Raw genomic sequence first — 24273 nt, 5'->3', positions numbered from 1 at the left:
AGTCGACCGAGATGAATCTCCATCGGCTTGCAGTGGCCTCTATACAATTGCATTCCATGACGATCCCAGTTGACACTATAATCATAAGGAATTATGAGACAGGCAGGAACAGAGACGTGGTACAGTGAAAAGTGTAAGATTCGCAGTATAGATTACAAACCCACCCAGCACGCCGTTGAGAATAGACTTGAGAAATGTTATGCGCAAGTTGTGGGGGTAATATTATTTGTTGTAGAATATGCACTTGTAGCAGGAGGATTTAACCTGCGCAAGGCTAAACCTTGATTTGTGTAGGACATTCGAAATATTCACTGCCAATCGGGGCTCTCTTGGTCTTAGGAAGTGCTGATGATGCCCAAGGAAATACTAGGCATGAGTTGGTAGCCAGGAGAAGCCAACGTGTTGGGTAAACCCTTCGAGAGTTAATTGCGTCGATTGATGCCGATGCGCTCTTCACGCGAGCGGACTATTCTCGCCTTGTCCCCTGGCAATGGCTTGAGCTCATCGCTGGGGTCAAGATTGACATTGGAGCTAGTGCTGGCATGGCCTTCGGTACGAGTTTCTTTGGAGAGCTGTCGGAGCCGTGATTGTTCAAAAGTCGCAAGGTCTTCGGAGGTTATAGCTATAGCGGTGGGTTTGCGACGCAACATATTTGATCGTGATACCGAAGCTATGATGATAATAATGAGTAGTGACTAGAGAGGCTTGCCGCACCCACGGGAGTTGTCTGGAGTATGCTTCTGTCGCGCAGCACGTGACTTTGTAGCATTTAGAGGTAACGAACATTTTTAGTCTCCCTCTTATCCAGTCCTTAGATATTCATCAACAAGGATGCTCCAACAACGGATCGTGCTTCTACGCCCTCGGCGTGCCAGGGCAATAGAAGGGACTCTTTCATCAATTCGTCGGTTTTCGGCTACGTACTTACAAGCAAAAGATTCCAACAATCACTCCAGTAAGTGTGCTCCGCTATAGTCTCCGTCCGCCCAGTTCACAGTTGCATTGCTCTCGTCTCACTTTCCCTCCCTCAACTGGTCTCTGTCCTGGGCACTGGTTGTTATCGTCCGGGCATACTATCATATCTCAGTCCACAGTCACTCGCTTTTCTAACTAATGCAGATGCGAATGCAACCGAGGGTTCCGCAGCCTCTTCCGCCGCCGGACGTCCTAGTGCGCAAACCAGAAGAAACAACATTCCGCCGGCGAACCTGAACATTCGGAGCGTCAACCATGAACGACCTCGTCCCCGACGGATAGTAGATGCGAGATCTCTCGCCGCCTCTCAAGCCACTGGCCAACCAGCAAACATTCTTAAGAATCCCAGGGCTCGCAATTCTCGAGGCAACCGATCCACCGCTTCTCGAGGCCCTAGAGCTGGGCCAAAGAAGAAGGTTCAATCTAAAGATGGGCGAGCAGGCCGTTCTCGACGCACCGAGGGGTCCGGCCAGGAAGATTCAACATCCAATGCAGCATTCCATGAAGCCTCGATCAACGCTGTCTTCCGAGAGCTCGCAGAACAAGCGCAGCCCAAGCCTGTCCAGTACAATCCCGAGTCGATCTCCTTAGCTTCACTGAAGGAAACATGGCCATCTCTACCCACCGACATTGACGCTCATACTGCCGGAGTCGTTGAGAAGTTGTCTCTATTCGGCGATCGCTACGCAAATGATTATGTACCTCCAAATGAGCTGGGCAAGCGACTTTATCAGGGCAAATTTGTCCGCTTTTCGAGTGAAGAGGAAAAAGCTGAGGCCATCTCTGAAGCGAACAAGCTATCGCAAGAACGCGCAGACAAGTTGTCCCAGCGAAAAGGCGATCTTGTGGAACCACGTCATGTCAACTTCAGTCCACTCAGCACCAAGGACCAAGGCTCACTTCTCGGACTTCTTGTTCAGGGCAATTATCCTAAGTCTAAAGCCAAACAGGCGGTCAACCTCTCAATCGTTGACAGTGTCTCTGAAAACCTCAGAAACAATGCAACGTATCACACAGTCGGCAAATCCTCTGCGTTCATTGCGAAGTTGGACTCGCTTCTAGCCGCCAGTCGCATGACAAAACGCCCCTGAGAACCTTGTTTTCTGATACCATCAGTATCCTTACTATGTACCTATACTTTTGCAGCTTTTCATGATCCCTTGTTATCTTTGTCATTGTTTACATTTATGCCTTGCAAGTGACTGTAGAATACATTACTCTCTGGAATAAGTTACAGAACTCGTGTTCATATCACCATTTGGGTTCACTCAAAGCTGGTCTTTCAGCAGTGTACTTCCTCATTACGCCCGCTCCATAGCCTTCCTTGTAGCCTCAAACAGTTCCTTAACTTCCTTCTGACCTTTCTCTGCAAGCTTTTCCATCTGTTCTTGGGCCTTCCGAACGTCATCTGGCCTGGAAATCTTCTTTTTCTGCAAATCCTGAAGGCGTTTATGTACAGCACTGCGTGAATCACGGACGGCACCGGCAGCTTTCTCCATTGCCGCCTTTGCCAGAGCGATCGTTTGATCCCGAGACTCTTTAGTCGGCGGGGGGATCGTGACGTTGAGCTGAAGAGAGTTGTGAGGGTCGGCTTGCGGAGTTAACGACAAGTTGGAGGAAATTATTGACGATCGAATGGGCTTCACATGCTATATCAAAGACAGTCTGTGTTAGAACAAGACTCGAAAAATATTGAGAGAATTTGTCGGCTTCACGATAGTAGAGACAATTTCAAGGCACCATTCAGTAACTCACATCTTCGTCAGAGGCCAAGATAGTCACCATCCGTCCACCCTTAGGAACAACTTGGGCAAGGTCGCCCAGCTTAATCGATTGCTTGCTGCTCTTGTTCAGCTGCACACGAAGACTCTCAATTGATGCGGTATTGAACCTCCCCCCCACACGCATCTTAGAGAGCTCGTCTCTGAGTCGAGACAGGGCAGCCGCTATGCCATCATGCAGCTGCGAAAAATCATGCGGGTCTTCAGATATTGCGCCTACTTTTGGCAACGGCTTCCCAGAATCTGCACCAGATGTAGCTTTCGTCTTGTCCTTCTTTTTACACCAAAAAGGCGAACTGGAAAAGCTTCTTTTGTCAGACGGAAGTGCTACCTTATGCTGAGTCCAAGGCCGAAGTTGGCGCTCAGAAATCAAGTTATAACGCAATCCAGTAAACGTTGAGCAGCGACGCATATAACTGAGGCCGGTAACTGCCGCACGGCGTTGCATTTTCGCTCTTCTTCTGCTTTTCAGATGCCCGACTTTGTTGGGTATGTGTCCTATATGCTTATCAGTAATAAGAAACCACGCAGGGTACAGTTACTCGAAGCAAACTGCGCGCAGGAATAGTTATAGACGAGGTTGGTAGGATTTGGTAAGATACACTGCCGAGGCAAAGGGAACAGAGCCACTTCCTGATCACGCGTCTCCAAGCGAGCCACCGATGTCTCCGCGTAGTAGATTACATGATTAGTTCATTTAGAACACAAGCAGCTCGCCATGGTAGCTATGACGACCTACAAAATGGTTATGGAAGGCAGTTTCAAATGGCAATTCTAACAAGTCGCCGTTCTCAAAGTCTAACGGTGGTGCGGGAGATACAGAGGCAATGTCCATAGGGGCAATACACTTTGGTTGGGCAAAGGGCTCGTGCAATCATACGTAAGAAGACCATTAAGATGATAAAAAAGTTCATATATAAAATTTTCGTAAATTACTTTTGCAATTTTGTACCCGGTCATGAATAAACACGCCTCATCTAAAAGGAAATTCCGTAGACGACGTTAAGGTCTCCAATCTAAGGTGAAGCAAAGAAATCGGTCACTTTGCGCAAGTCGGATGGTGGGACTGAAGGGTGAATGATAGAGGCAAGGGCAATTGTATAGTGCCGCACCTAGAGCATGATAGGATCGCAGAGATTTGTTTACCGAGTGGCCATGGCCTTGGTGATAAGTCTCTTGAGAGCAAGCTCCTTCTTCTTGAGATCTTCAGGAGTCGAGTCTTCGATCTCAAGCTGAGCCATGGCATCGCTGAGTGCCGATTCGATCTTCTCCTTGTTGCCACGCTTCAGCTTCAGCGACATGGTGGGGTCGGAAACAATCTCCTCAACACGCGAGATGTAGGACTCGAGCTGTTGGCGAGACTCGAACTTCTTGGTGAAAGCCTCATCGCTAGACTTGAACTTCGCAGCGTCTAGAAAACGTCAGTATGTCTGCATAGATCTCTGACTGCGTCAAACGTACCGTCAATCATCTGCTCAATCTCAGTGGTGGAAAGCTTGCCGACGGCATTGGAGATGGTAATGTTGGCGCTACGTCCAGAGGACTTCTCGGTAGCAGTAACCTTGAGGATACCGTTGACATCAACCTCGAAAACGACCTCGAGAGCGGCCTCTCCAGCCCTCATGGGGGGGATGGGAGCGAGGGTGAACTCTCCCAGAGAGGTGTTGTCAGCGCAGTTGGTACGCTCACCCTGGTAAACGGGGAACTGCACGGTTGTCTGGTTATCGACAACGGTGGTGAAAGTGCGCTTCTTGATCGTAGGGACAGTCTGACCACGGGCCACAACAGGAGCGAAGATGTTACCCTCCATAGCAACACCGAGAGAAAGGGGAACGACATCAAGCAGGAGGAGGTCCTGGGTTTCAGCCGAAGAAGCCTTTCCAGACAAGATACCGGCCTGGACGGCGGCACCATAGGCAACGGCTTCATCGGGGTTGATGCTCTTTAATTCGAATTCGTTAGGACAAGACTCGTTAAACAGATGGCGAGAGTTGCACTTACCTTCTCAAGCTTCTTGCCATCGAAGAAATCGCTAAGCAGCTTCTGGATACGAGGGATACGGGTGGAACCACCAACGAGGACGATCTCATCGACCTTGCTCTTCTCAAGGCCAGAGTCCTTGAGAACCTGCTGCACAGGCTCGAGAGTACCCGAGAAAGACTTAGCGTTCAGGTCTTCGAAACGAGCACGAGTGATAGAAGAGTTGAAGTCCTCGCCATCGAACAAAGAGTCGATTTCCACAGTAGTCTGGGTAGCGTTGGACAAAGTACGCTTAGCACGCTCACAGGCGGTTCTGAGACGACGAAGGGCTCTCGCGTCACCGGAGAGGTCCTTGCCAGTCTTGCGCTGGAACTCCTTCTTGAAGTGGTCCAGGAGGTTGGTATCGAAGTCTTGACCACCAAGGTGGGTATCTCCAGCAGTAGCCTTGACAGTGAAGACACCACCCTGGATGTTAAGGAGAGACACATCGAAAGTACCACCACCAAGATCGTAGATGAGAACGTTACGCTCCTTATCAGACTTGCCGGAGCCAAGGCCATAAGCAATAGCTGCTGCAGTGGGCTCGTTGATGATACGGAGCACGTTGAGACCAGCAATGGCACCAGCATCCTTAGTAGCCTGGCGCTGGTTGTCGTTGAAATAAGCGGGCACGGTGATGACTGCCTTCTCGACCTTCTTTCCGAGCTTGGTTTCGGCAACCTCTTTCATCTAGAGTAATCGGTCAGTATCGCAAGAGGGAATGTAGCAAGCAATCCGCGTGATTGGGATGAAAAGGAATGTTACCTTCATCAAAACCATAGAAGAGATTTCTTGGGGACTGAAAGTCTTGGTTTCGCCAAGATACTCGACCTCAACCACAGGGTTTCCACCCTGATCAACAACCTTGAAGGGCCAGGACTCAACATCCTTCTTGACAATGGGGTCCTCGAACCGCCGACCGATAAGACGCCTGTATTTGATTAATAGTGAACATGTTTCCAGCAAAAAGCTGCTTACTTGATGTCAAAGATGGTGTTCGTAGGGTTCATAGCGGCCTGGTTCTTCGCGGCTTCACCGATCAAGCGTTCCTTGTCGGTGAAAGAAACGAAGGATGGGGTAGTGTAGCTACCCTGCTCGTTGGCAACTGCATGTTTATAAGCTCACCAGCGCCGTATCTAGAGGACACAGGTAACGACATACTGATCTCAACATTGGTACCCTCGTAGTTGGCCACACAAGAGTAGGTGGTTCCTGAAGTATCTCGTCAGTCATTACTTGGGACAACACGGTAGAGAAATGGCTCACCAAGATCAATGCCGATGGCACCTTCGTAGACTTCGTCAGCCATTTTGACAAATGTGTATGTCTCAAGAGAGATAGGATAGAAAAATTGAAATGATGCCAAAAGGCAGGACGATTGTTGGAGGAGAGGAAGACTAAATAAATTTTGCCCCAGGCGCTGGAGTGGGAGCGGTTAAAAATTGGATGAAAAAAAAAGAAACCCACTTTGCAATTTTTCCTTCCTTCCTCGATTTTTTTTTTTTTTTTTTTTTTTTTTGCCCCTTCATTTCTCACCCAATCCGCCGCGGGCTTCTTCGAGGACTGCCGGTTTTGGCGCGTTCTCGGCTGAGCTAAACTTGGGTTTCAAGCCCTGGTTGGCTGCTGGACTTCACTTCTTAGATAATCAGGCGATTCTTTCTTCGGCTCTTTACTACTACTAGTCGATAGTACTCAGATTGGGGCACAGGGTAATTAGTACCTGTCGAGAAGTGTTGACTTTGCTTCACTAGGATTTTGGTTCCCTTCTCCATGTTCAGTATGCAAGTTTGTCCCCTTGATTTTTCATACAAGCTTTTACCATACGGTTAAGATTTGGTTTATCACATTAAGAGTGTAGAAAAATTCTCGTATAAGCCATCCAGTAAGCCCGCACGATCCTTGACAAAATTATGTTGGGAAGAGAAGAATAGGCAGCAAAGGGTCCGACTGTGCTCCTCCAATCTTTCAGCGAAGGTAGGCCCCTTATGATTTTGACTTGTACATGGTTGGTATGATAAAACACAATTCAGCCTACAGCTATCTAGTCCAGGTATCAGTTCTTGACACCTTAGGCACTAAAGCGGGTAGCTACTCCACTTGTATCCCAAACAGTCGAAGAGTCACTGCTCGGACATCTTAATGGAGGCTCTTTCTACGCCCTTAAACCAAGACAGCTTTGATCTACACCTCGCTTGTTATACACTTGAGAGGTCAGTGAGAAGAGACATATTTCGACAAGTCGTCACCACAACGTTATTTGCATCTCTTTGAGACTCGAAGTCCTGTCACCCATTTGCTTTTCCTCACTCTGCTACCAAAAGACTATTTACTTGTAAGTGTCTGCTTGGACCGTTTGTGAAGAACAGGCTGGGACTTTCTATCAATAATCGCAACAATGTACGATTCGATGTTATTTTCTCTAACAGCAATCCGACTGCAGTGATTCCGATAGTGTTTGCCCCGCTACCCCCGCTTTTCCAGATGGACATCGATCTGAGCAGAAGGAATAAAAAGCCCCGCCCTTTGCTAGAATCTGAACGGGAGAGACTAGAGGAGTTCATTGATTCTATCCATTATTCAGCTAGGTATGCCGCAGACAAGCGACAATCTTTTGGTGTGCCTCGACCTTACAGTAAACACAGATACTCAGATGACCAATTCGAATACCGCCATGTCCAACTTCCCAAAAACATGCTCAAGAAAATCCCTGCAGACTATTTTGACAGTTCAAAGGGAACGCTAAAACTACTGTGGGAGGATGAATGGCGAGCACTTGGTATCACTCAAGTACGTAAGAAGAGGTCGAACAAATTTATCACTGTAAGAGGTCTAATACTTTTATCAGAGCTTGGGTTGGGAACATTATGAAGTGCACGAGCCAGAACCACATATTCTTCTATTTAAGTAAGTATGGTGACCCTGCCATCGTTCTCTATTCCTAACAACGCATATAGGCGCCCCTTAAACTATCAGCCGCCAGTATCACAGTAACTCGTCAGCTGGAACATTCCTGATGCCAACCTTGCCCCCGTCGCCTCAGAAACACCAATACGATTTTCGAAGACTACAGTCACTGATAGTCTACAGTCACTGATAGTGGAGCTACGCATGCAAGAAGGCCCATATGATTAGATTGCATTCAGAAATCTCATCCTGTTGAGATATGCTCCTTGCTACCAAAGAATGCCCACAATTATCATCTGAACTTGAATACCTCCTGTTATCATACCACTCTCTTTTAGAGCACAATTCCTACGCTACATTCATGGCCAGCCATTGCTCCCATTGTGTGGCCGTGAAGCTGCTGCTGATACCTGGTTCCTCGACGCCCTAACCAGCGGAATCAGTGCACCAAATCGCTCAATTAATAATGAGACGGCTTACATTGAAATATACGGTCGGAGATACATGGACGCCGATTGTTCGACCTGACTGTTAAATCTAGTTAGGATTCAATGTTGAGCACAGTAACAATATTTCAATGGCGCACCTTGACCATCAATTTGATATCATTCGTCACCTTGTTGCCGGTATTCAACTGTCCATCAGCAATAACTTCGCTGATGTTCAATAATTCGAGCATCTCGTGTTCATCCACACCAACTGTCGCGGCTATCTTCGCAAGTCTCTGATATGTCTTGTTGCGTGTCTCGTTAACAACACTGACATCAAAGAATTCTTCTTGGTGACTGAACAGTGCAGCGCTAAATTCCCAGAACTTGTCTGGAGCTATTTTCAACACCGCCGCACCAGCTTCATGCGTCAAAGTGGATGACGGATGCCAAGGTTGAACGTGCTGACGAAAGACAACCTGAAGTCTTGATTGATAATTTTGTAAGATAATTGGTCTCACCGATGTGTAGAATGTGCTGAATAGCTTTGCGGAGTACTGGAAGTAGTATATTTAGTACACTCTTCCTGCGTAGGGTGCTGTATAAGTACTAACAGGGCAGACATAATCAAGGTCTTCGATGATCAATGCGTTAGTCATCGGGGTACAGAAGAGCATTATCAGTATTAGATTTACATACATAGTTCGAGGGTATGCCATGGTTGCTGTAAGTTGGCTGTCAACAACTTCTGACCCGAAAATCTGGGATGAAGAGCCATTATCTTTACACCGACTATAGTCAACCCTTGTCCTTGGAGTATAGAGTAGTGAGCTGGAAAGAAAGTGCCCCTCTACACAGCCCGTGCTTATCTGCGGGGGTAAAGTGATTACACATCAATTAACTAGCTACGTTACGTTAGTTAACTGGTTAGTTAACTAGTTGGTCTAGCTAACTAGTTAGTTGACGTTATAATTGATTAGTCAGGTTATCATATGCTAAGATAACTAACTGACAGCAGCGTGCGGGTCAGCTATCTACATGATTCTATACAGAGAGACAAGTTCTTTTTATGATAATATATCTTAACCGGTGTGATAATTATCACTATATATATATATACATATCTAAACATATCAAATCTAAACATATTCATCAAGTTTTTCTATAAAATTCCCTGATCAGAATAGAATACTGTTTTATAACTTAAAGAGTTTTTATATTTTCCAAGTTATACGCTTTATAAATACGAAGGACTACTGATAACATGAAACATATTTCTCATAATCTTCAAAGTTCATAATAGCCTCAAAGAAGATCTATTAGTAATTATGATATAGAACAATGACTTGTATATGGTATAACATACGTGACTGACTCGGATGGATGGCCAGCGTGGCTGTGATAAATTAGTTAACCTTTTTGGTAATTAATTCTCAATCAGGATAATACTTGAGCTACTGAGCATCAGTAAAGGAAAATGGTTCATCTTCATGTACACACTTATTGAAGCTTACTAAACTTGGTTTGACCAATGATAACTAACTAGCGCTCGAGTCGCCCTACATGTTTATGCAGAATCTGAAGTGGTGGTACGTAGTTTGGCTGGCGGCACGGACTTTGGCCAGGTAGGAGGAAGATATACACATCCATATTGAGACGCCGTTATATTCATTTGATGCGGGCATCAAATAACCCGTTGCGAAGCTGAACCCTCCATATGTGGTCTCCGAAAGTATTTCATGAACCTATATTAATCTGTAAGAGACCGTCTGACAAACACACCAAACCATGTCTCTCGCTGGTATCTCACAATGGCTTGAGGGCATAAAGTATAACAGGGTATTGAGGTTGATTGGTACGCTTGGGGATCGGTGGTCTACACAAGCCGGTTGAGTTACAGCCAATGGACATAAGGATTGCTAACGGGGACCAAGTGCCCTTTGACTGAACAGATTAAGATCTCTAATATCCATGGAGATAGCAGTCCATTGAGACCTCACAACATCGTACTCCCCCTTCACCTCCACTCTGCACACCCCCCTAGGGCCTCGTATACCAATAGGACCAGAAATGTACATGACACCGCGACGAGATGTGTGCGCGTTGCGAGCCCAGCAGTAATCTAATCGCCCCTTGAAAGCCAGCAGCGCCATACGTAGGTCGGAACCAGACCCAAGGTTTGGCAGCGGTAATTTCTGCAACGCAGTAATGCACAGTGAAGTATGTGGACGGGAGCAGTCCCTGGTTGACGGGCTGCCATCTTGGAAGTTCAGGGGAGGCGGCTGTGACACCCACCGAGAAACGTCGTCAAGTCCATCCGAACCTTGCAATACTGAGGGCAATAAATTTGCATCTAGAGAAATAAAAGACCCCGACACCTGCTCATCCATCAAACCTGGGCTAAGTCGGGAAATCTGTCTGCTCCACAGAACCAAAAAAGCATCCTTAATTGCGTGTGCCACACTTAAAGGCCTCATGCATCTGTGCAGGCAGTCGCCGTCTTCTGCAGTTATTGGCTTCGAAACCCAGGCGAGACCATTCTGAGATAGTTCTAGTCTGTACCAATGAGCAAAATATACTGTACTAATCAGGACATACATACCCAGATCGATAGTATACAGGGGGTGCACGGTACGGAAATCGGTGTTCTAGCCAAACTCCTGCGACAGACAGTGGCCCCCCCAGCATATAATTAAGTAGTCGTGTTTGGGATGAGACATCCAAAACAGCCGAAATTAACTCATCTATATGTTCATGGCTGGTTAATTTCGAAACGATTGAAGGACCATCTGCTCGCAAATACCTTTCAAACCCGAGAGCTTGTTCTTGTCAAGGGCTAGTTTCCTAAACGCTTGCCACTCAGGGTCTGTCGCTACATAAAAGTTTCCTTCCTGTAAGCGAGGCCAACTCAGGGGAAGGAAGCGAGTTTGTATAGTAGCAGCATGTTCTGAGTAGGGAGGAACATTTTCGTCCGGGTCAAACTTCCCAGTCCTGGATGAGGCATCGAGGCCTGGCAGGTTCTCCGGTGACTGATCAGTATCATAGAGCGACTCATCAAACCGCAGGACAGCGACTGAAGTTAAGAGATGAAGCGCTGTCCCACACAGAAAAAAGGTAGCTATGAATTTCCTGAAGCACTTGTGAGTAAAGGAAGTGATACCACGACACCTTTGGACTATGAGCTGCTCAGCATACCTGGCCCATTGGCGTTTAACTTGTACTTGACGAATAGTTACCGAGTTTGAATCCCGAGGTAATGGTTGGCTTATCCGGAACGTTACCTGGGATTTTCGAAGTATTCGTCTAGCATGATACATTGAGAGAACTCGGCCGCCGGTTTCGATTATTCGAGAAACATTTCAAAACATCAATCGAGCTAAAAACCAATGTAGCTTTATTGCCCAGTCTGCTGGTATAGCTTGTAACGGATTAAACCAATCGACCAGGGCAAGGCTTACGCCCAGCAATTTTCAATTTCAGACTCAGAGAGGTATAGCGAATACCGTAGTGTTAATGATTTGTAGAAATACTTACCACTGCTATCATAGTATAAGGAGCAGAAAGTGTTATTCCGCGTTAGTAGGCCCGGCCGCTGTAGCACGTGAGCCAAGCCATCTTATCAGCCATAGAGCTTCCCCAACTTCACATGATGTGCGGAGTACTAAGATAATGTGTCCTGATGTAGCTGGTCTTTTGCCTAAAATTATCAGCCATTCTCCACTGTAATATCAAGCTATCCAACTTGATATACTTTAAAACTTATTTTTTCTTATAATCCTACTCACGCCAAAGGGTGACCAAGGGTTGCATTGACGAGGCTCAGATGGTCTGGGCCCATACCAGTGTTGCTATCCCATACGCCTACAATGCATCCTCTACCCCCTATGCCCTATTGCTATTCTTCGAACACATCATGTCATAGCGCAACCAACTTTTGCTGCGCACTCGTATCTTATTTCAAGTAACCCCTGGTGAGGTGGCTGCTACTGATTGTTATATATGGACGTTCAAAGAAACCAAAGGCAGAAATCTTTGGGGCGCCACACAAATTTTGCATTAGGATGGATTGACATGCTAAAAAATGGAGACATTCGTTACCGATTTTCTCTCATCCTCGCAATTGGGGTAGCTTTTATAGTGACCATTGGTGCCGCCTTCAATATATCTTTTCACTCTGGACAAGATGAATCACCCGATGGTATAACGCGGATATAGGATCAGCGATAACGTTGAGACGACAAGGATCGGGAATGTTGCATTGTCTATATGTCAACAATAACCATCGTCGCACACTACTTACTGAAATGGCTACCTTACCTGTCAACATGGCCTAGAAATTACCAATATCTAACCTACAACATCCGTGTAACTTGGAGAGTAACCCTGGAGGATGAGGCAAGTGGGTAGACTATGGCCAGTATGATGAATTTAGCCATGCCGTCTGAGATCCGTAATTCCAAGTTAACGTAGGTGAAAAAAGATAAAATAAAATCAGAGACCAATTTCATTTGAAACATGCCAACGCCGATATACCCAGCCATGCATTGCCCGCTAAAAGCCAGATGCTACCAGTTTCTCACCTGCACAAAGTAGTCTGACCTGAACTCGAGTGGTTTCCACAAACGCCAGGATCCGTGCCAGAAAGTCGACATGTGCTGATCAATTACAGTGAGAGGAGATATTAGATATGACCTCAGCCAAGCAGGGACACATTACCCTATGAGGGTGCATCAATGTACTGTACAAAGCCGCAGGCGTGTGCTGCACCCTGTGCAAGGATAACCACGAGTCTGCCCAACCGGCATTCCAGATGTCGAGAGGCAGATAACATATGAGACTTCAAGTTAAGTAATTATTTCAGATAGAAGTTCCTGCTTCAAGTTCACCAAGCGTTCGGTTGTTATCTGAATAACGAACGTCTGCGTTCCTATTCGCAACTCCTCTCGATGCACGATTGCCTCGGAAACCAAAGTTCAGGGGAAAGTAAGATGCAGTGAAAATCCCTAACCTTTGGTCCCTCCGACCTGGCTGTGCAGACGAAGTGTCAGGCACAGGAGATGTGGGCTGGTGGTTAGATTGAGGCGCTCGCCAAAGGCGCAAGCGCGAGAAGCCCGCTCTGTGGGTCAAGGGGCGCCGTTGCGCATGCTGCTCCGGGAAACCCGACGACGAGCGCAGAAAGTTCACTCTTCCACCTATAAAAACAGCCTGTGGCGGGTTTATAGGTGTCATTCGTGTCATGCCACGTCGACCCTGTTGTTCTGAACTAGGAGGCAATTCAGAAGTTTCTGCGCGAGGTTTCGGGATGTAGTAATCTGCTTTACATAGGGGACAGCAAGCCCGTCGACTTGTCAACCATGGGTCAACACAAGAAGCATGAAAAGCATGTCCACATGTAAGCCCCCGTATATCATCTTCATCCTCGATCGTATCGAGACAGATAGCACAAGTATCACCTGGATTTGCCAGGAAATCGGCAGGTACAGCGGTGCGGATATGGTCCTCAAGATCTCCAACATCCTCTACGATGACATGGTTGAGCGCGTGGTTACGGGGCTGCTCCGGGGCTGATATGTTGGCGTTGTCGTTTACTCCGATGTTTGCAGGGCTTGGCTCGGGATATCTCTGGCTCTTCTCTTCAGAATGTGGAAGCGTTGTCTCCAGGTCTTCTAGTGGTGCAGACGTCTGCGAAGTGTTTGAATCAACACGCTGATGGCTTTTGAGTGGCGATGCCAGCATGGATGAAGGTGCGCCAAGCGAAGCAGATATCATGTAGTTCTCATCCTTGAGGCTTTGCGACCGGCTATTTGGTGCCGAAATCCCGCCTGCAGTGGAAAGGCCTTCATTCTCACGGGATGACCTCCACGCTTTATACTTGGTCAGTGGAAACCTCTCGTTGACGTCGTCCATAGTCATCAGCTTCTTTTCTCGGCGTCTTCGGTGCGTTCGTGGCATGGCGACCAGATCTATAGGCTCGCCTGTCTCTTCACTGCGTAGTTGGCGATTGCGTTGGTTATATCGAAAGCAATATTTCACACCAACAATGATCCTGGAATGCGATGGTCAGATGAGCATATAAGCTCAGCAAAAGCCTAGTGATACCAACTTGGACATACCATAGATTGGTGAAAACAACACCAAACCCGAGGGCGACGAAAAATAGTAGAGGCGAACTAGTAGGGCTTGAGCTGTTGTTATCCCCATTACGATCTGTACTAGTGGCACTGGAAGAGGAGCCTGTGGTCGTTGAGGACATGTCGACAGAAGAAGGCGATTAGGGAGAGGGGTGGACAACGTTCACTTGAATAGACTATGCCGAAGAGGTTGTCAAAGAATGGGAATTGTTGCGCGTATAGCAGTGTACTAAATGCAGTGTACCAAATTGACAAAGTAAAAAGACACTTCTTAATTATAGATTGTCTCTGCGAGGTTGGTCGACAATCCCATATAAGTTCATCTAGATGAGGGCACCAACTCCCAGGCTCATGTTAAAGGACGCCCCGGGAAGGTCATCACTGACACCGATATATTTGGAGCTTCCAGGCTTTCAAAATAGAGCCTAATCTGATGTTGGATGCTCACCAAGTCCGATGGGGGGAGAGGAGGTGAAGTGAGAACAAATACTCCAACGTCTGGTCGCCAAACACAGACACCTAAGACTTGGGCGTCCGAGTCACGGGGGCAGGCGATCGATCCATCATGTCGGAACCCACTGCGGGGACGGACGGGTAGTAAAATTAAACAGACACAGCCATTTCAGGAAACATCGTCATGGCTATTAGGATTCAACCACTTGTAGCTACTAGCACGAACCCAGTCTTCAACAAGGTCGATATCGCCTGCACAATACCAGCAGCGACATAAAGAGAAACCAGACAGGTGAACAGAATGGACAGCTCAACTTCAACCTCGCATATAGACAGAAATCCCGTGGTTTTCTTTGATATAGCCTTAGGAGGTATGTACATCAAGTGATACAATCTGTTGCAACCCCGTTCTCCTGACCCAGTCAAGCTACAAAAGCACGTCCACATAAAACTTGAAATGAGTTCCATTATAATGTCCATTCGCTGGTGTTGTGCTGCTACTGGTTCATACAGTGTTAAAGCTTGCACTATGCAACAAATCGAATACTAAATGGATAGTAACTGAGATATCACTGTGACAGGCGAGCCTCTAGGTCGTATAAAGATGGAACTATTTGCCGATGTTACGCCCCGAACAGCAGAGAACTTCCGCCAGTTCTGTACGGGAGAAAGTAAAAATGCACAGGGACGACCGCAGGGATACAAAAATAGCAGGTTTCATCGGGTAGTATGTTTATGAGAGGAACCCAATAGGCGTTTGGATGGAAAAATGCTAATTTTATCACATCGGAAAAGATCAAAGACTTCATGATCCAAGGCGGCGACTTCGTCAATGGAGATGGGACTGGATCTTGTACCATTTACGGTACTCCAAGGTTCCCGGATGAAAATTTCCTATTGAAGCATGATCATGCTGGCCTACTTAGTATGGCAGTAAGTCCATGAGCCACAAGACATCCATCGAACTATACAATGACTAATTCCCCTAGAATTCTGGTCCGAACACAAATGGGTGTCAGTTTTTCATTACAACAACTGCAACCCCATTTTTGAATGGCAAGCATGTTGTTTTTGGTAAGGTGGTCGAAGGGATGGATGTCGTGCGGATGATTGAGAACACCAGAACGACGCGAGATAAGCCCAACCAAGATGTTCTGATTGTGCAATGTGGGGAGATGTGACACGATGATCGAAGGATGTTTTAGCATCAAGTTTCCAGTGGCATGATATTTTCCATTTATGTTATACAGAGATAAAAAAAAAAAAGAGCCATAAGCATTAAACCCAGAAGAAAAAGGTAGCTGTCCTTTCGTGGATCTCACCATCGGTCACTTAAGGTCTGTCAATCCCACTAAATGTTTACTAAAGCATAACCAACAACCTATAACTTCAACTTGCCAAGGTAATCAGAAGCTAAGCTGACAGCTTCGTCGACTCTGTCGGGATTGACTCCATTGCCGACTGAAGTAGCTCCTTTACCTCCCGCCTTTCCCCCGACTGCACCAGAAACGATAGCTGCCCACTCACTAGCGGAGGCACCGGCCTCGCTTGATGACTATACAATAATTAATTGTATTAGTTACAATGACTTGGGGCCGGAGTTATAACGATAACGACTTACCTTCGACACGTAACAGCCATGGGCAACACGGCCTTGATCGGTGCTTGCAGCCAAAACGTATACCGACTTCTCGGGTAACTTAGACTTAACGTAATTTAAAGATTCGCTGATCGCTTTGGAATTCGCAGAGATGGGGAGCTTGGCGACAAGCCAACTTCTGTCTTGATTTTCCGGGGCTTGGAAATAATTAGTTATGGTTTCGAGCGCGACTTTTGATTCGAGTTTTTGTAGAGCCTTTTGACCATCGAGAACCTCCTTGTTGATACGTGCGAAACGTTCGCGAAAGGCGGATTTCTGTACAGCAGAAATCGAAAGCTGATTGAGCTCGGCCTGGATCTGCTTTGCCTCCTTCTCTTTTTCTGGAGTTAAGGGCATTGCTTCTAAACGATCAAGCCTTTTTTGGAACTCCGCTGCCAAACGCTGCACTTCATGCGCATCTTCTCCGGTCACAGCGATGATTCTGCGGATACCCTTGGCGATACCGCCCTCTTCCAGAACAATGAGATCTTTAATGTCCCCTGTCTTCTGCACATGGGTACCCCCACAAAATTCAATGCTGATCTCTTTCCAACGCGGATCCTTCACATTCTGGAGTATCTCACCCAGCTCCACACCAACGGAGACAACGCGGACCGGGTCGGGATAAGTTTCTCCAAATACGGCACGAACTCCAGAGATCTCGCGGGCTGTTGCAAGAGGAAGCTCTTGAGAGTAGACAGTACAGTTTTGTCGAATATACTCAGTCGAGATCTCTTCAATCCGAGCCAGATCTTTGTCCGAAATAGCAGACTTGTGAGAGAAGTCGAACCTCAGCTTCTCCGCTGCGACGAGGGAACCCTTTTGCTCCACACCGTCCCCTAAAACAGTTCTGAGCGCAAAGTTAAGAATATGCGTTCCAGTGTGGTTGTTCCTGATCGGCCAACGGCGCAGTTCATCATATTCACAGATGACAGTATCACCTACTGAGATGGAGCCATATTTCATGAAACCAGTGTGCAGGACGTATCCAGCATAAAGCTGAACATCACCTACTTCAAGCTCGGATTGTCCATCGATGACAATTTTACCCGTGTCATTCTCTTGCCCACCCTGTTCAGCGTAGAAGTTCGTTCGGTCAAGGATAATTCCAATTTGCTCGCCGTCGGGCACCTCGTCCGTCGATGAATGGAACATCTTGCCCTGGTATATGGCCTTCACTTGGGCGGTAATGTTACCCTTTCCAAACTTGGCAGTGTCATCAGTCTTGGGGACGTCATTCATGGCTTCGAGCTTGCCCAGATCATGAACATCCAACTTGACCGTCTCAGCGGAAGTTTTCTTCTGGCCTTTGCTTGCTTCCTTTGCTCGCGAACGCGCTTCCTCGAACTCCCTGTCATCGATCTGCAAACCCCGTTCTTCTGCCATTATACGAGTAAGGTCGACCGGGAATCCGAACGTGTCATAGAGCCTCCAAACATCGGCGCCGTGCAATTTGTCGGCCCCCTTTGCCTTAGCCTGCTGGGCATAATGTTCAAATTGCCGCTCGCCGCGATCCAGAGTCTTAGCAAATGACATCTCTTCTTCGTCTAATATTTCCATGACGTCCGGTTGTTTCCTTCTCAGTTCTGGAAACATATCGCCCAGTTGATCAACGACTGTTGGAACAATCTTTGAGAAGAAGTTGCCGATCTCGACACCAAAATATTTTCTGGCATATCGAGCACCCCGGCGGAGAACACGACGGATGACATAGCCGCGGCCATCATTATTTGGAACCGCACCATCTGAGATTGCAAACATCAAGGTCCGAACATGATCTGCTATGACACGATAGGCAGTATCAATACCATCAGAATCATCACTACCGAAGGATCCACGGTATTCCCTGGCTCCGGTAACATCTCTAATGGTTTGGAATATGGGAGTGAACACATCTGTATCGTAGTTTGACGACTTATTTTGCAAGATAGACACCAATCTCTCAAACCCCATTCCGGTGTCGACATGCTTGTTGGGCAACGGCCGCAGGGATCGATCTGTTTCACGATTGTATTGGATGAAAACGTTGTTCCAAATTTCCAATACATTTGGGTCATCTTGATTGACCAGATGAGCAGCATTACGTCCACCGACTCGGTCATAGTGAATCTCGCTGCAAGGGCCACATGGGCCTTGATCACCCATCTCCCAGAAATTGTCCTTCATGTTGCCTGGGAGAATATGATCCTCCGGAACGCCAACGGCTTTCCACAGATCTTTGGCCTCGAGATCTGGCTCTAGACCACCTTCCTTATTTCCTTCGAAATAGGTAACGTAGAGACGTCCGGGATCTAAACCGTAGATCTTGGTTAACAATTCCCAAGAATAGCGAATCGCATCCTCTTTGAAATAGTCCCCAAAACTCCAGTTGCCGAGCATTTCAAAGAACGTCTAATAATCAATTGTGTATTAGCATCATAAAAGCCACGGATTTGGTGGCGTTCTCTCACATGATGATAACTATCCTTGCCCACGTCGTCGAGGTCCTACATTTGCGAGAATCAGTTTATGCTCAAGTCTCTTCGACTAACCCAGCCTTTTATTTCTGGTGGCGATCATGCGCATTGTACTTACATTATGCTTTCCTCCTGCGCGAATGCACTACAGGTTGTGTTAGAATTAGCTAAGAATGGTAGGGTTAAAGTACTGACTTTTTGAGTGTTGACTGCACTTTTCAAGTTTGCGAAGTCAGAGTGAGGATCCACCGTTCCTAAAAAGATCGATTTGAACTGGTTCATTCCAGCATTGGTGAATAGCAAGGTTGGATCAGAATGAGGAACAACGGGAGACGAGGCAACTGGCGGTTTTTAATATGATCAGTTTTGACCGAGAAATTGCCCCGAAAAGAATACTTACCAAAAGTGTGGCCATTTTCTTTGAAATATTGAAGGAACGTATCACGGACACGTTTGGAGGTCCATTCCAACTTAAGATCATTATCTGAAGCCATACTGAATGGTCTTGTGATGGTTTTTGCAGGTAGAATATTTGAGAGTGGGGGAGTGTGAAGGTGGTAGAATGTTCTGGGTTGCGACCTAAAGGGTGAAGATAGATGAGTCAAAGCCAGTTCCCCCTCCTTTATGAACCTATGAATACGCATCAAGCGAGTCGTCGGTTGTAACATCCAGTTTTATTTAATTTGAATATTCACCCTGTCATGTGCAGTACCATAATTAATATATAATTGATTACCAGATCTATTCCCTCATCCACCAAGAAAGGGGAAGGAAAAAAAAAGGTCAGTGGTTGTGTGGCTAATGGCACATGCTGGTGAGGAACTCAATCACGGGAAAAAGCGCCCCGCAGAGAGTTACCCTGAGGGTGATCAGCCTCTGGCGAAGAGATTCGGTCGGTTGCATATCAGTATGTTTCTGCACCATCTATCCTATTATCTGCATTCCCATCACCCTTGTCTAAGATTCACTGGATCTGATTCGAACTCTTTTGCTTGATAAGATACCATAACCTCCGAACATGACATCAGTGACAGGAAGCTTCCTGCTTCCGTCCATCCTGATACCATGTTATTGGACGATACTAAGGATACCATTTACATACATGATCTGGACAGAGAACTAGAGGATATTATAACAAAGGATAATTGTCTTGAGATCCTTCCCGGAGTTGCTGAGCGGATGTCAACTATTCCGAAGTCATTGGTCGCAAATACTGCAAGCCCGTGCAACGAGTTGGTCCTCTACACCGAGCCTACATCATTATCAATCCCTAAGGAGGAGGATAATGTACGAAAAGCGCTGGTAGCTACACGGGAGCGCGCTAGGAGAACTCAACATAATTCTCATACGCAAGGTCGGGACTGTACCAAAAGCTCAACCGCAAGCGCGACTACGAGTGGCCGCGGTACCTTAGAAGGACCTATTGATGTATGTGGTGAGCCAATGGAAATTGATGTTGATTGCTGGGGCAGCAATTCGTCTTGAATCTCAATGAATGATAAACATAAATTATGAGTTTTTAAATCAAGAAAATTTATAAGTTTAAAGAATTACAAGCCCAACATACAAGTTATCTTGAAATGTCTTTTTTAATAATAATCTGTCTTTGTATTTGAGAAGATAAAATAGATAAGAAAATATTATAAGATCAGATATAAGATCTTGCAATACTTTGTAGTACTTTGTGATCAATATTGTAGTTGATAGAAACTTAAAATTCTATAGATATCCTATTATAATAGTTAAATTGTGAACAAAATTTCCACAAAAATTATCAGGGCGTAAGAGAAATAATATTATTATAACTCTCAGATTTACTGAAGAAATCTTATAAGAAAGTTACATATATATTTGGTGTTTAGTTATCTTATAATAGATATAGAAAATAATTATATATTTTTAATTATAATTGTTAGAGCGGGGCAGCTGGCTTACTGTGATCCAGCAGGTCATGTAAGTAATATAGAATCATAACTCATGTAAATAAAATAAGATTATAAAATTTAATAAGAATCCGATATATTTGTATCTAGGAACTTATATATGAGACTAGTAGAAAATAACAATATTATAGAATTTAGAATACTTGGATTTTATAAAAAAAAGATTGATTAGAATAAAAAATATAGAATTTTTGTATCTAGAATACTTTATAAAAAGAATAAAAATATGATTATTATATTTATCTTTATCTATAAGATTTTTTTAATATAAAGATCTTAAAGAAGCCTTCCCTAGAATTTTTATATAATAAAAAAATATATCTTTTTTAAAAAGAATAGTCTCTTGAAATAAGATAATTATTCATAAATTTAATATTTTCTTTACTAGCAGTTAAATAAACTACAATAAGAAAATAGAATTTATATATAATATAAGAAGTTCCGGTTATAATATTAGTTATTTTATTAAAATAAAGCCATGTATTACTATCCTACTTATGTTTTAGATTATTTTAATTAAGTCAATATTAATTACTCTGGAGATTATGACAACCTAAAGACTATACGACTGATCATGTCTGAATGAAGCCTGTGTATTCACGAGGACTAATAAATTTGAAGAAAAAAGGAAAAATTATTTACTCTTTAAACTTAAATTATTTTATATATTTAATTTTTATCTAACAAGTCCTGTTTCTTTCTTATTATTTTTTTATTAATTTTTTATTAATTTTTTATTAATATTTTATTAATATTTTTTGTTTCTTTTTTCTATCTTCCAACTGGTTTTTATTTTATTATCTAGTAAATTCTATATTCTGATTATCTTCTCAAAAATTATTATTAGTGATTTTCTAAGTCTGAGAGATCTCATGATTTATATAAATTAATTATATAATAATTAAAATATTATATATTTCTCTTTTTTAGGCGCGGCTGTTTTTAAAATATAAGAATCTAATATTTTATAATATTATTATTCTTATAATCTACAGGAAATATATTATTTATTATTATATTTAATTAATAAGTATGCTGTACCGGCAGTCTTATATATATTAATATTTATTATAAAATATATAGAATTAAATAGAAATATTCTTAAAATTGTTAGTATTATATTATTTATTATTTAATATATTTATATCTGTTTATTTATATTTAATTAAATAAGATCTTATTAACTTTATAATCTTAGAATTTTTTATCTATAATATTGATATATTATTTAATTATTAATCTAAAAATAAATAAAGTCTTGATTCTACTTTTAATTTATTTAAATTAAAAATTAGATTAATTTTAATATTTTCTAGTAAATTAATTTGATAAGTATAATTTATTTCATGGAAAATTCTATATAAATTTATTTACTTTTTTTTCTAGATTACTCCAGATTCTAAGTAATAATAATATATATTTTTTGTTTTATTTAAAATATTTTATTTTATTTATACTTATTTATTTGTGTTAACTATATTGCCTAAATAATAAAAATATTAAAATAAATAAACTTCTAGATTTTTATTATTTTAATTATTAATTATTTATTCTTTAATAATTAGTATTCAGTTTACATGGAAACTAGAATTCTATTTAATTGAAAATTATATAAAATTTATATTTTTATTCAATAAAAAGAAGAAACTGTCCTGTAATTTTATTCAATAAAATTAATATTATAAAATCTAAAATTAATAGTAGATTAGATTGATTACTCTAATAATGAATTATAAAAAATAATTAATTATTATATTATATATTAAATTATAATCTCTATCTAGCCGTTAGTTTGTAAATAATGAAAAATAAATAAATTTAATGTGATTTTTAATTTTATATATAATTTATTTTAGAAATTTATGATAAACTAAAAATCTTTAATTCTCTATCAGATATAATTTACTACTAAATAATCCTATATATATAAATATATAATAGAAATAATTATACTATTTTCTATAAGATAATTATTTTCTAATATGAAATGAAATAAAAATTTTTTTTATAAATTAATTTATAATTATAAAAATTATATTATAACCATATTTATCAGGCAGAAATAAGTAGAAGTATATTAGAATATATTATTGAAATTAATTTAAGATTAATAGTAATTATAATAATCTTAATAATTAATTATATTATATATATTTTTATAATAATATATTATATAATTCTTAATATAACTGTGTATAATTTTATTATTATCTAGTATAATCAATGTATTTTGAAATTATAATAATTATTTATATATTATTTAATTTTTATTATTTTTTACAATAAAACTCTAGTATTCTTACAGGAAGTTATAAATCTAATTAATTTATAATATTTTATTTATAATAATCAAAACAAGGTCTAGTAGTACTAGAAAAAATATATATCTATTATTATTCTAGATTAAATATATTTTTAGTTTTGATTATTCTAGCTTTAATAGAATTCAATTTCAATAGTTTTTATTATTTTTAAAATATTAATTTATTATATTAAAATATTCATTTATTATATTAATATATTGATGAAAGTATTCTCTTTTTCTGATTAATGATTGTCGGGATCCGGAGATAAATCTGGACGTAATAAGGGTCAGGTGGCTCAGGGGCACTAGTCCGAAAAGGGTAGACAGTCTAGTATAGAAAGACCTAATATAAAGATAATAATGCCTCTTTAATCACTTGACCAAAGAAGGTACAGTCAGGTGATAATCATAAGATAATAATATAATCAGGTCACGTGATACTAGTCCCAAATAGGAAACTATGTATTGAATCATAAGATATATTAAAATAAGTATAATTAATAAACTTATTAAAGAAAAGTAATCCTACTTTCTAAATAGAAAAGAAATGAATCCTTAGATAGATAGTAAATAAGTTGGATGACTTGAATAACTTAGAAGGCTTAGTCTGAGGGCTTTGAGCAGGGAAATATAGTCTCTATTTATCTTTAATTCACTGCCTGTAGTGAATGAATCTAGATCAGGATCATGAATCATCAAGAAAATAAAGAAATCATAATCAACTAGTCAGAATAACGCAAGAATCACATTTCAAAGAGAGAAATATTAGATTTATAAGAAATAGGCCCAATCTGCTCCGTGAATATTAGGTATTATATATGATTTTGTATGGGGTATGTAATGAATCTGGATATTCATGGGAACAAGAGTTTGCATATAAATAGATAAGAATTCAATTAGTAAGGTAAAAGTGAATTCCAGCCGACAATAATAAATTAGAAAATAAAAATAAAAAAATGATTTAAATTATTAAATTAATTAAATATTAAGATATTTATTTATTATAAAGTATCCTAATAAATAATAATTAATATATATGTAAAATTATTCAGTTTACTAGAATTTCTTAAACTCGAATTATTATTTTTCTAGAAAATATATAATTATTAATATTTTCTTATTATCGATCATAAACCTGCTCTACTGAAATTATAATTTTAAAAAAATAAATTATAAAATATTTATTCTTTTTATTCTTTTATAATAAAATATTTATAATTATTATTTATTGTATTAGTT

At 42.1% G+C, this 24273-nt stretch overlaps 11 protein-coding genes across 11 annotated transcripts; 4 read left to right on the top strand and 7 right to left on the bottom strand.

The window, feature by feature from the left end:
* Nucleotides 1-422: 422 nt before the first annotated feature.
* On the bottom strand, nt 423-650 carry BO83DRAFT_325412 (CDC26 family anaphase-promoting complex subunit; the record flags this gene model as incomplete). The annotated part of the gene is made up of 1 exon (XM_025528006.1): nt 423-650. The coding sequence occupies one exon, from the start codon at nt 648-650 to the stop codon at nt 423-425; it is 228 nt and encodes a 75-aa protein (XP_025382634.1).
* Nucleotides 651-819: 169 nt separating this feature from the next.
* BO83DRAFT_383072 (uncharacterized protein) lies at nt 820-2220 on the top strand. The gene is made up of 2 exons (XM_025532375.1): nt 820-955; nt 1120-2220. Exons 1-2 carry the CDS (start codon nt 832-834, stop codon nt 2064-2066), a joined length of 1071 nt encoding a protein of 356 aa, XP_025382633.1. The 5' UTR covers nt 820-831; the 3' UTR covers nt 2067-2220.
* On the bottom strand, nt 2143-3526 carry BO83DRAFT_383070 (ribosome-recycling factor). The gene is made up of 2 exons (XM_025532374.1): nt 2731-3526; nt 2143-2624 (listed from the first exon to the last, which is right to left on the bottom strand). Exons 1-2 carry the CDS (start codon nt 3202-3204, stop codon nt 2277-2279), a joined length of 822 nt encoding a protein of 273 aa, XP_025382632.1. The 5' UTR covers nt 3205-3526; the 3' UTR covers nt 2143-2276.
* Nucleotides 3527-3576: 50 nt separating this feature from the next.
* Nucleotides 3577-6205, bottom strand: hscA (putative Hsp70 chaperone (HscA)). The gene is made up of 7 exons (XM_025534991.1): nt 6042-6205; nt 5901-5987; nt 5754-5880; nt 5541-5706; nt 4758-5465; nt 4218-4698; nt 3577-4167 (listed from the first exon to the last, which is right to left on the bottom strand). Exons 1-7 carry the CDS (start codon nt 6082-6084, stop codon nt 3899-3901), a joined length of 1881 nt encoding a protein of 626 aa, XP_025382631.1. The 5' UTR covers nt 6085-6205; the 3' UTR covers nt 3577-3898.
* Nucleotides 6206-6910: 705 nt separating this feature from the next.
* Nucleotides 6911-8105, top strand: BO83DRAFT_383068 (cyclin-dependent protein kinase regulatory subunit CKS1). Its single transcript, XM_025532373.1, has 5 exons — nt 6911-7107; nt 7216-7360; nt 7418-7562; nt 7621-7679; nt 7730-8105. The coding sequence occupies exons 2-5, from the start codon at nt 7257-7259 to the stop codon at nt 7764-7766; spliced, it is 345 nt and encodes a 114-aa protein (XP_025382630.1). The 5' UTR covers nt 6911-7107; nt 7216-7256; the 3' UTR covers nt 7767-8105.
* Nucleotides 7966-8977, bottom strand: BO83DRAFT_383067 (DsbA family protein). Its single transcript, XM_025532372.1, has 5 exons — nt 8807-8977; nt 8722-8741; nt 8266-8664; nt 8160-8207; nt 7966-8105 (listed from the first exon to the last, which is right to left on the bottom strand). Exons 1-5 carry the CDS (start codon nt 8883-8885, stop codon nt 8028-8030), a joined length of 624 nt encoding a protein of 207 aa, XP_025382629.1. The 5' UTR covers nt 8886-8977; the 3' UTR covers nt 7966-8027.
* A 988-nt stretch (nt 8978-9965) lies between these two features.
* BO83DRAFT_383066 (uncharacterized protein) lies at nt 9966-11652 on the bottom strand. Its single transcript, XM_025532371.1, has 4 exons — nt 11303-11652; nt 10911-11236; nt 10710-10851; nt 9966-10663 (listed from the first exon to the last, which is right to left on the bottom strand). Exons 1-4 carry the CDS (start codon nt 11422-11424, stop codon nt 10027-10029), a joined length of 1227 nt encoding a protein of 408 aa, XP_025382628.1. The 5' UTR covers nt 11425-11652; the 3' UTR covers nt 9966-10026.
* Nucleotides 11653-12806: 1154 nt separating this feature from the next.
* BO83DRAFT_181493 (E3 ubiquitin-protein ligase RNF103) lies at nt 12807-14473 on the bottom strand. The gene is made up of 2 exons (XM_025526476.1): nt 14221-14473; nt 12807-14153 (listed from the first exon to the last, which is right to left on the bottom strand). Exons 1-2 carry the CDS (start codon nt 14358-14360, stop codon nt 12965-12967), a joined length of 1329 nt encoding a protein of 442 aa, XP_025382627.1. The 5' UTR covers nt 14361-14473; the 3' UTR covers nt 12807-12964.
* A 464-nt stretch (nt 14474-14937) lies between these two features.
* On the top strand, nt 14938-15976 carry cyp3 (putative peptidyl-prolyl cis-trans isomerase). Its single transcript, XM_025532370.1, has 4 exons — nt 14938-15062; nt 15119-15418; nt 15487-15624; nt 15681-15976. Exons 2-4 carry the CDS (start codon nt 15296-15298, stop codon nt 15870-15872), a joined length of 453 nt encoding a protein of 150 aa, XP_025382626.1. The 5' UTR covers nt 14938-15062; nt 15119-15295; the 3' UTR covers nt 15873-15976.
* On the bottom strand, nt 15885-19454 carry BO83DRAFT_371825 (alanine--tRNA ligase; the record flags this gene model as incomplete). The annotated part of the gene is made up of 6 exons (XM_025529958.1): nt 15885-16246; nt 16313-18721; nt 18781-18816; nt 18905-18931; nt 18982-19127; nt 19187-19454. 6 exons carry the CDS (start codon nt 19452-19454, stop codon nt 16073-16075), a joined length of 3060 nt encoding a protein of 1019 aa, XP_025382625.1. The 3' UTR covers nt 15885-16072.
* Nucleotides 19455-19851: 397 nt separating this feature from the next.
* On the top strand, nt 19852-20348 carry BO83DRAFT_383060 (uncharacterized protein; the record flags this gene model as incomplete). The annotated part of the gene is made up of 1 exon (XM_025532369.1): nt 19852-20348. One exon carries the CDS (start codon nt 19852-19854, stop codon nt 20269-20271), a length of 420 nt encoding a protein of 139 aa, XP_025382624.1. The 3' UTR covers nt 20272-20348.
* Between the last annotated feature and the right edge of the window lie 3925 nt (nt 20349-24273).

This window comes from Aspergillus eucalypticola (assembly GCF_003184535.1).
Source record: "Aspergillus eucalypticola CBS 122712 chromosome Unknown BO83scaffold_41, whole genome shotgun sequence".
Taxonomy (NCBI): Eukaryota; Fungi; Ascomycota; class Eurotiomycetes; order Eurotiales; family Aspergillaceae; genus Aspergillus; species Aspergillus eucalypticola.
The sequence above is the reverse complement of the archived record's forward strand: the minus strand, read 5'-3'. Positions and strand labels throughout refer to the sequence as shown.

Coding starts and splice junctions, on each gene's coding strand:
- hscA (XM_025534991.1), bottom strand. CDS start 6,084: ATGGCTGACGAAGTCTACGAAGGTGCCATCGGCATTGATCTTG. Junction 5,466..5,540: donor CTTCTATGGTTTTGATGAAG/GTAACATTCCTT, acceptor CGATTACTCTAG/ATGAAAGAGGTTGCCGAAAC. Junction 4,168..4,217: donor GATTGAGCAGATGATTGACG/GTACGTTTGACG, acceptor GACGTTTTCTAG/ACGCTGCGAAGTTCAAGTCT.
- BO83DRAFT_383067 (XM_025532372.1), bottom strand. CDS start 8,885: ATGGCTCTTCATCCCAGATTTTCGGGTCAGAAGTTGTTGACAGCCAAC. Junction 8,742..8,806: donor ATGGCATACCCTCGAACTAT/GTATGTAAATCT, acceptor TGATCATCGAAG/ACCTTGATTATGTCTGCCCT. Junction 8,208..8,265: donor ATATCAAATTGATGGTCAAG/GTGCGCCATTGA, acceptor TAGATTTAACAG/TCAGGTCGAACAATCGGCGT.
- BO83DRAFT_383072 (XM_025532375.1), top strand. CDS start 832: ATGCTCCAACAACGGATCGTGCTTCTACGCCCTCGGCGTGCCAGGGCA. Junction 956..1,119: donor AGATTCCAACAATCACTCCA/GTAAGTGTGCTC, acceptor TAACTAATGCAG/ATGCGAATGCAACCGAGGGT.
- BO83DRAFT_383066 (XM_025532371.1), bottom strand. CDS start 11,424: ATGTATCATGCTAGACGAATACTTCGAAAATCCCAGGTAACGTTCCGG. Junction 11,237..11,302: donor GTTAAACGCCAATGGGCCAG/GTATGCTGAGCA, acceptor CAAGTGCTTCAG/GAAATTCATAGCTACCTTTT. Junction 10,852..10,910: donor CAAGCTCTCGGGTTTGAAAG/GTATTTGCGAGC, acceptor ATGAACATATAG/ATGAGTTAATTTCGGCTGTT.
- cyp3 (XM_025532370.1), top strand. CDS start 15,296: ATGGAACTATTTGCCGATGTTACGCCCCGAACAGCAGAGAACTTCCGC. Junction 15,419..15,486: donor ATAGCAGGTTTCATCGGGTA/GTATGTTTATGA, acceptor ACATCGGAAAAG/ATCAAAGACTTCATGATCCA. Junction 15,625..15,680: donor CTGGCCTACTTAGTATGGCA/GTAAGTCCATGA, acceptor TAATTCCCCTAG/AATTCTGGTCCGAACACAAA.
- BO83DRAFT_383068 (XM_025532373.1), top strand. CDS start 7,257: ATGGACATCGATCTGAGCAGAAGGAATAAAAAGCCCCGCCCTTTGCTA. Junction 7,361..7,417: donor TCTATCCATTATTCAGCTAG/GTATGCCGCAGA, acceptor CAGTAAACACAG/ATACTCAGATGACCAATTCG. Junction 7,563..7,620: donor GAGCACTTGGTATCACTCAA/GTACGTAAGAAG, acceptor TACTTTTATCAG/AGCTTGGGTTGGGAACATTA.
- BO83DRAFT_383070 (XM_025532374.1), bottom strand. CDS start 3,204: ATGCAACGCCGTGCGGCAGTTACCGGCCTCAGTTATATGCGTCGCTGC. Junction 2,625..2,730: donor TCTTGGCCTCTGACGAAGAT/GTGAGTTACTGA, acceptor TCTTTGATATAG/CATGTGAAGCCCATTCGATC.
- BO83DRAFT_181493 (XM_025526476.1), bottom strand. CDS start 14,360: ATGTCCTCAACGACCACAGGCTCCTCTTCCAGTGCCACTAGTACAGAT. Junction 14,154..14,220: donor GTTGTTTTCACCAATCTATG/GTATGTCCAAGT, acceptor ATCGCATTCCAG/GATCATTGTTGGTGTGAAAT.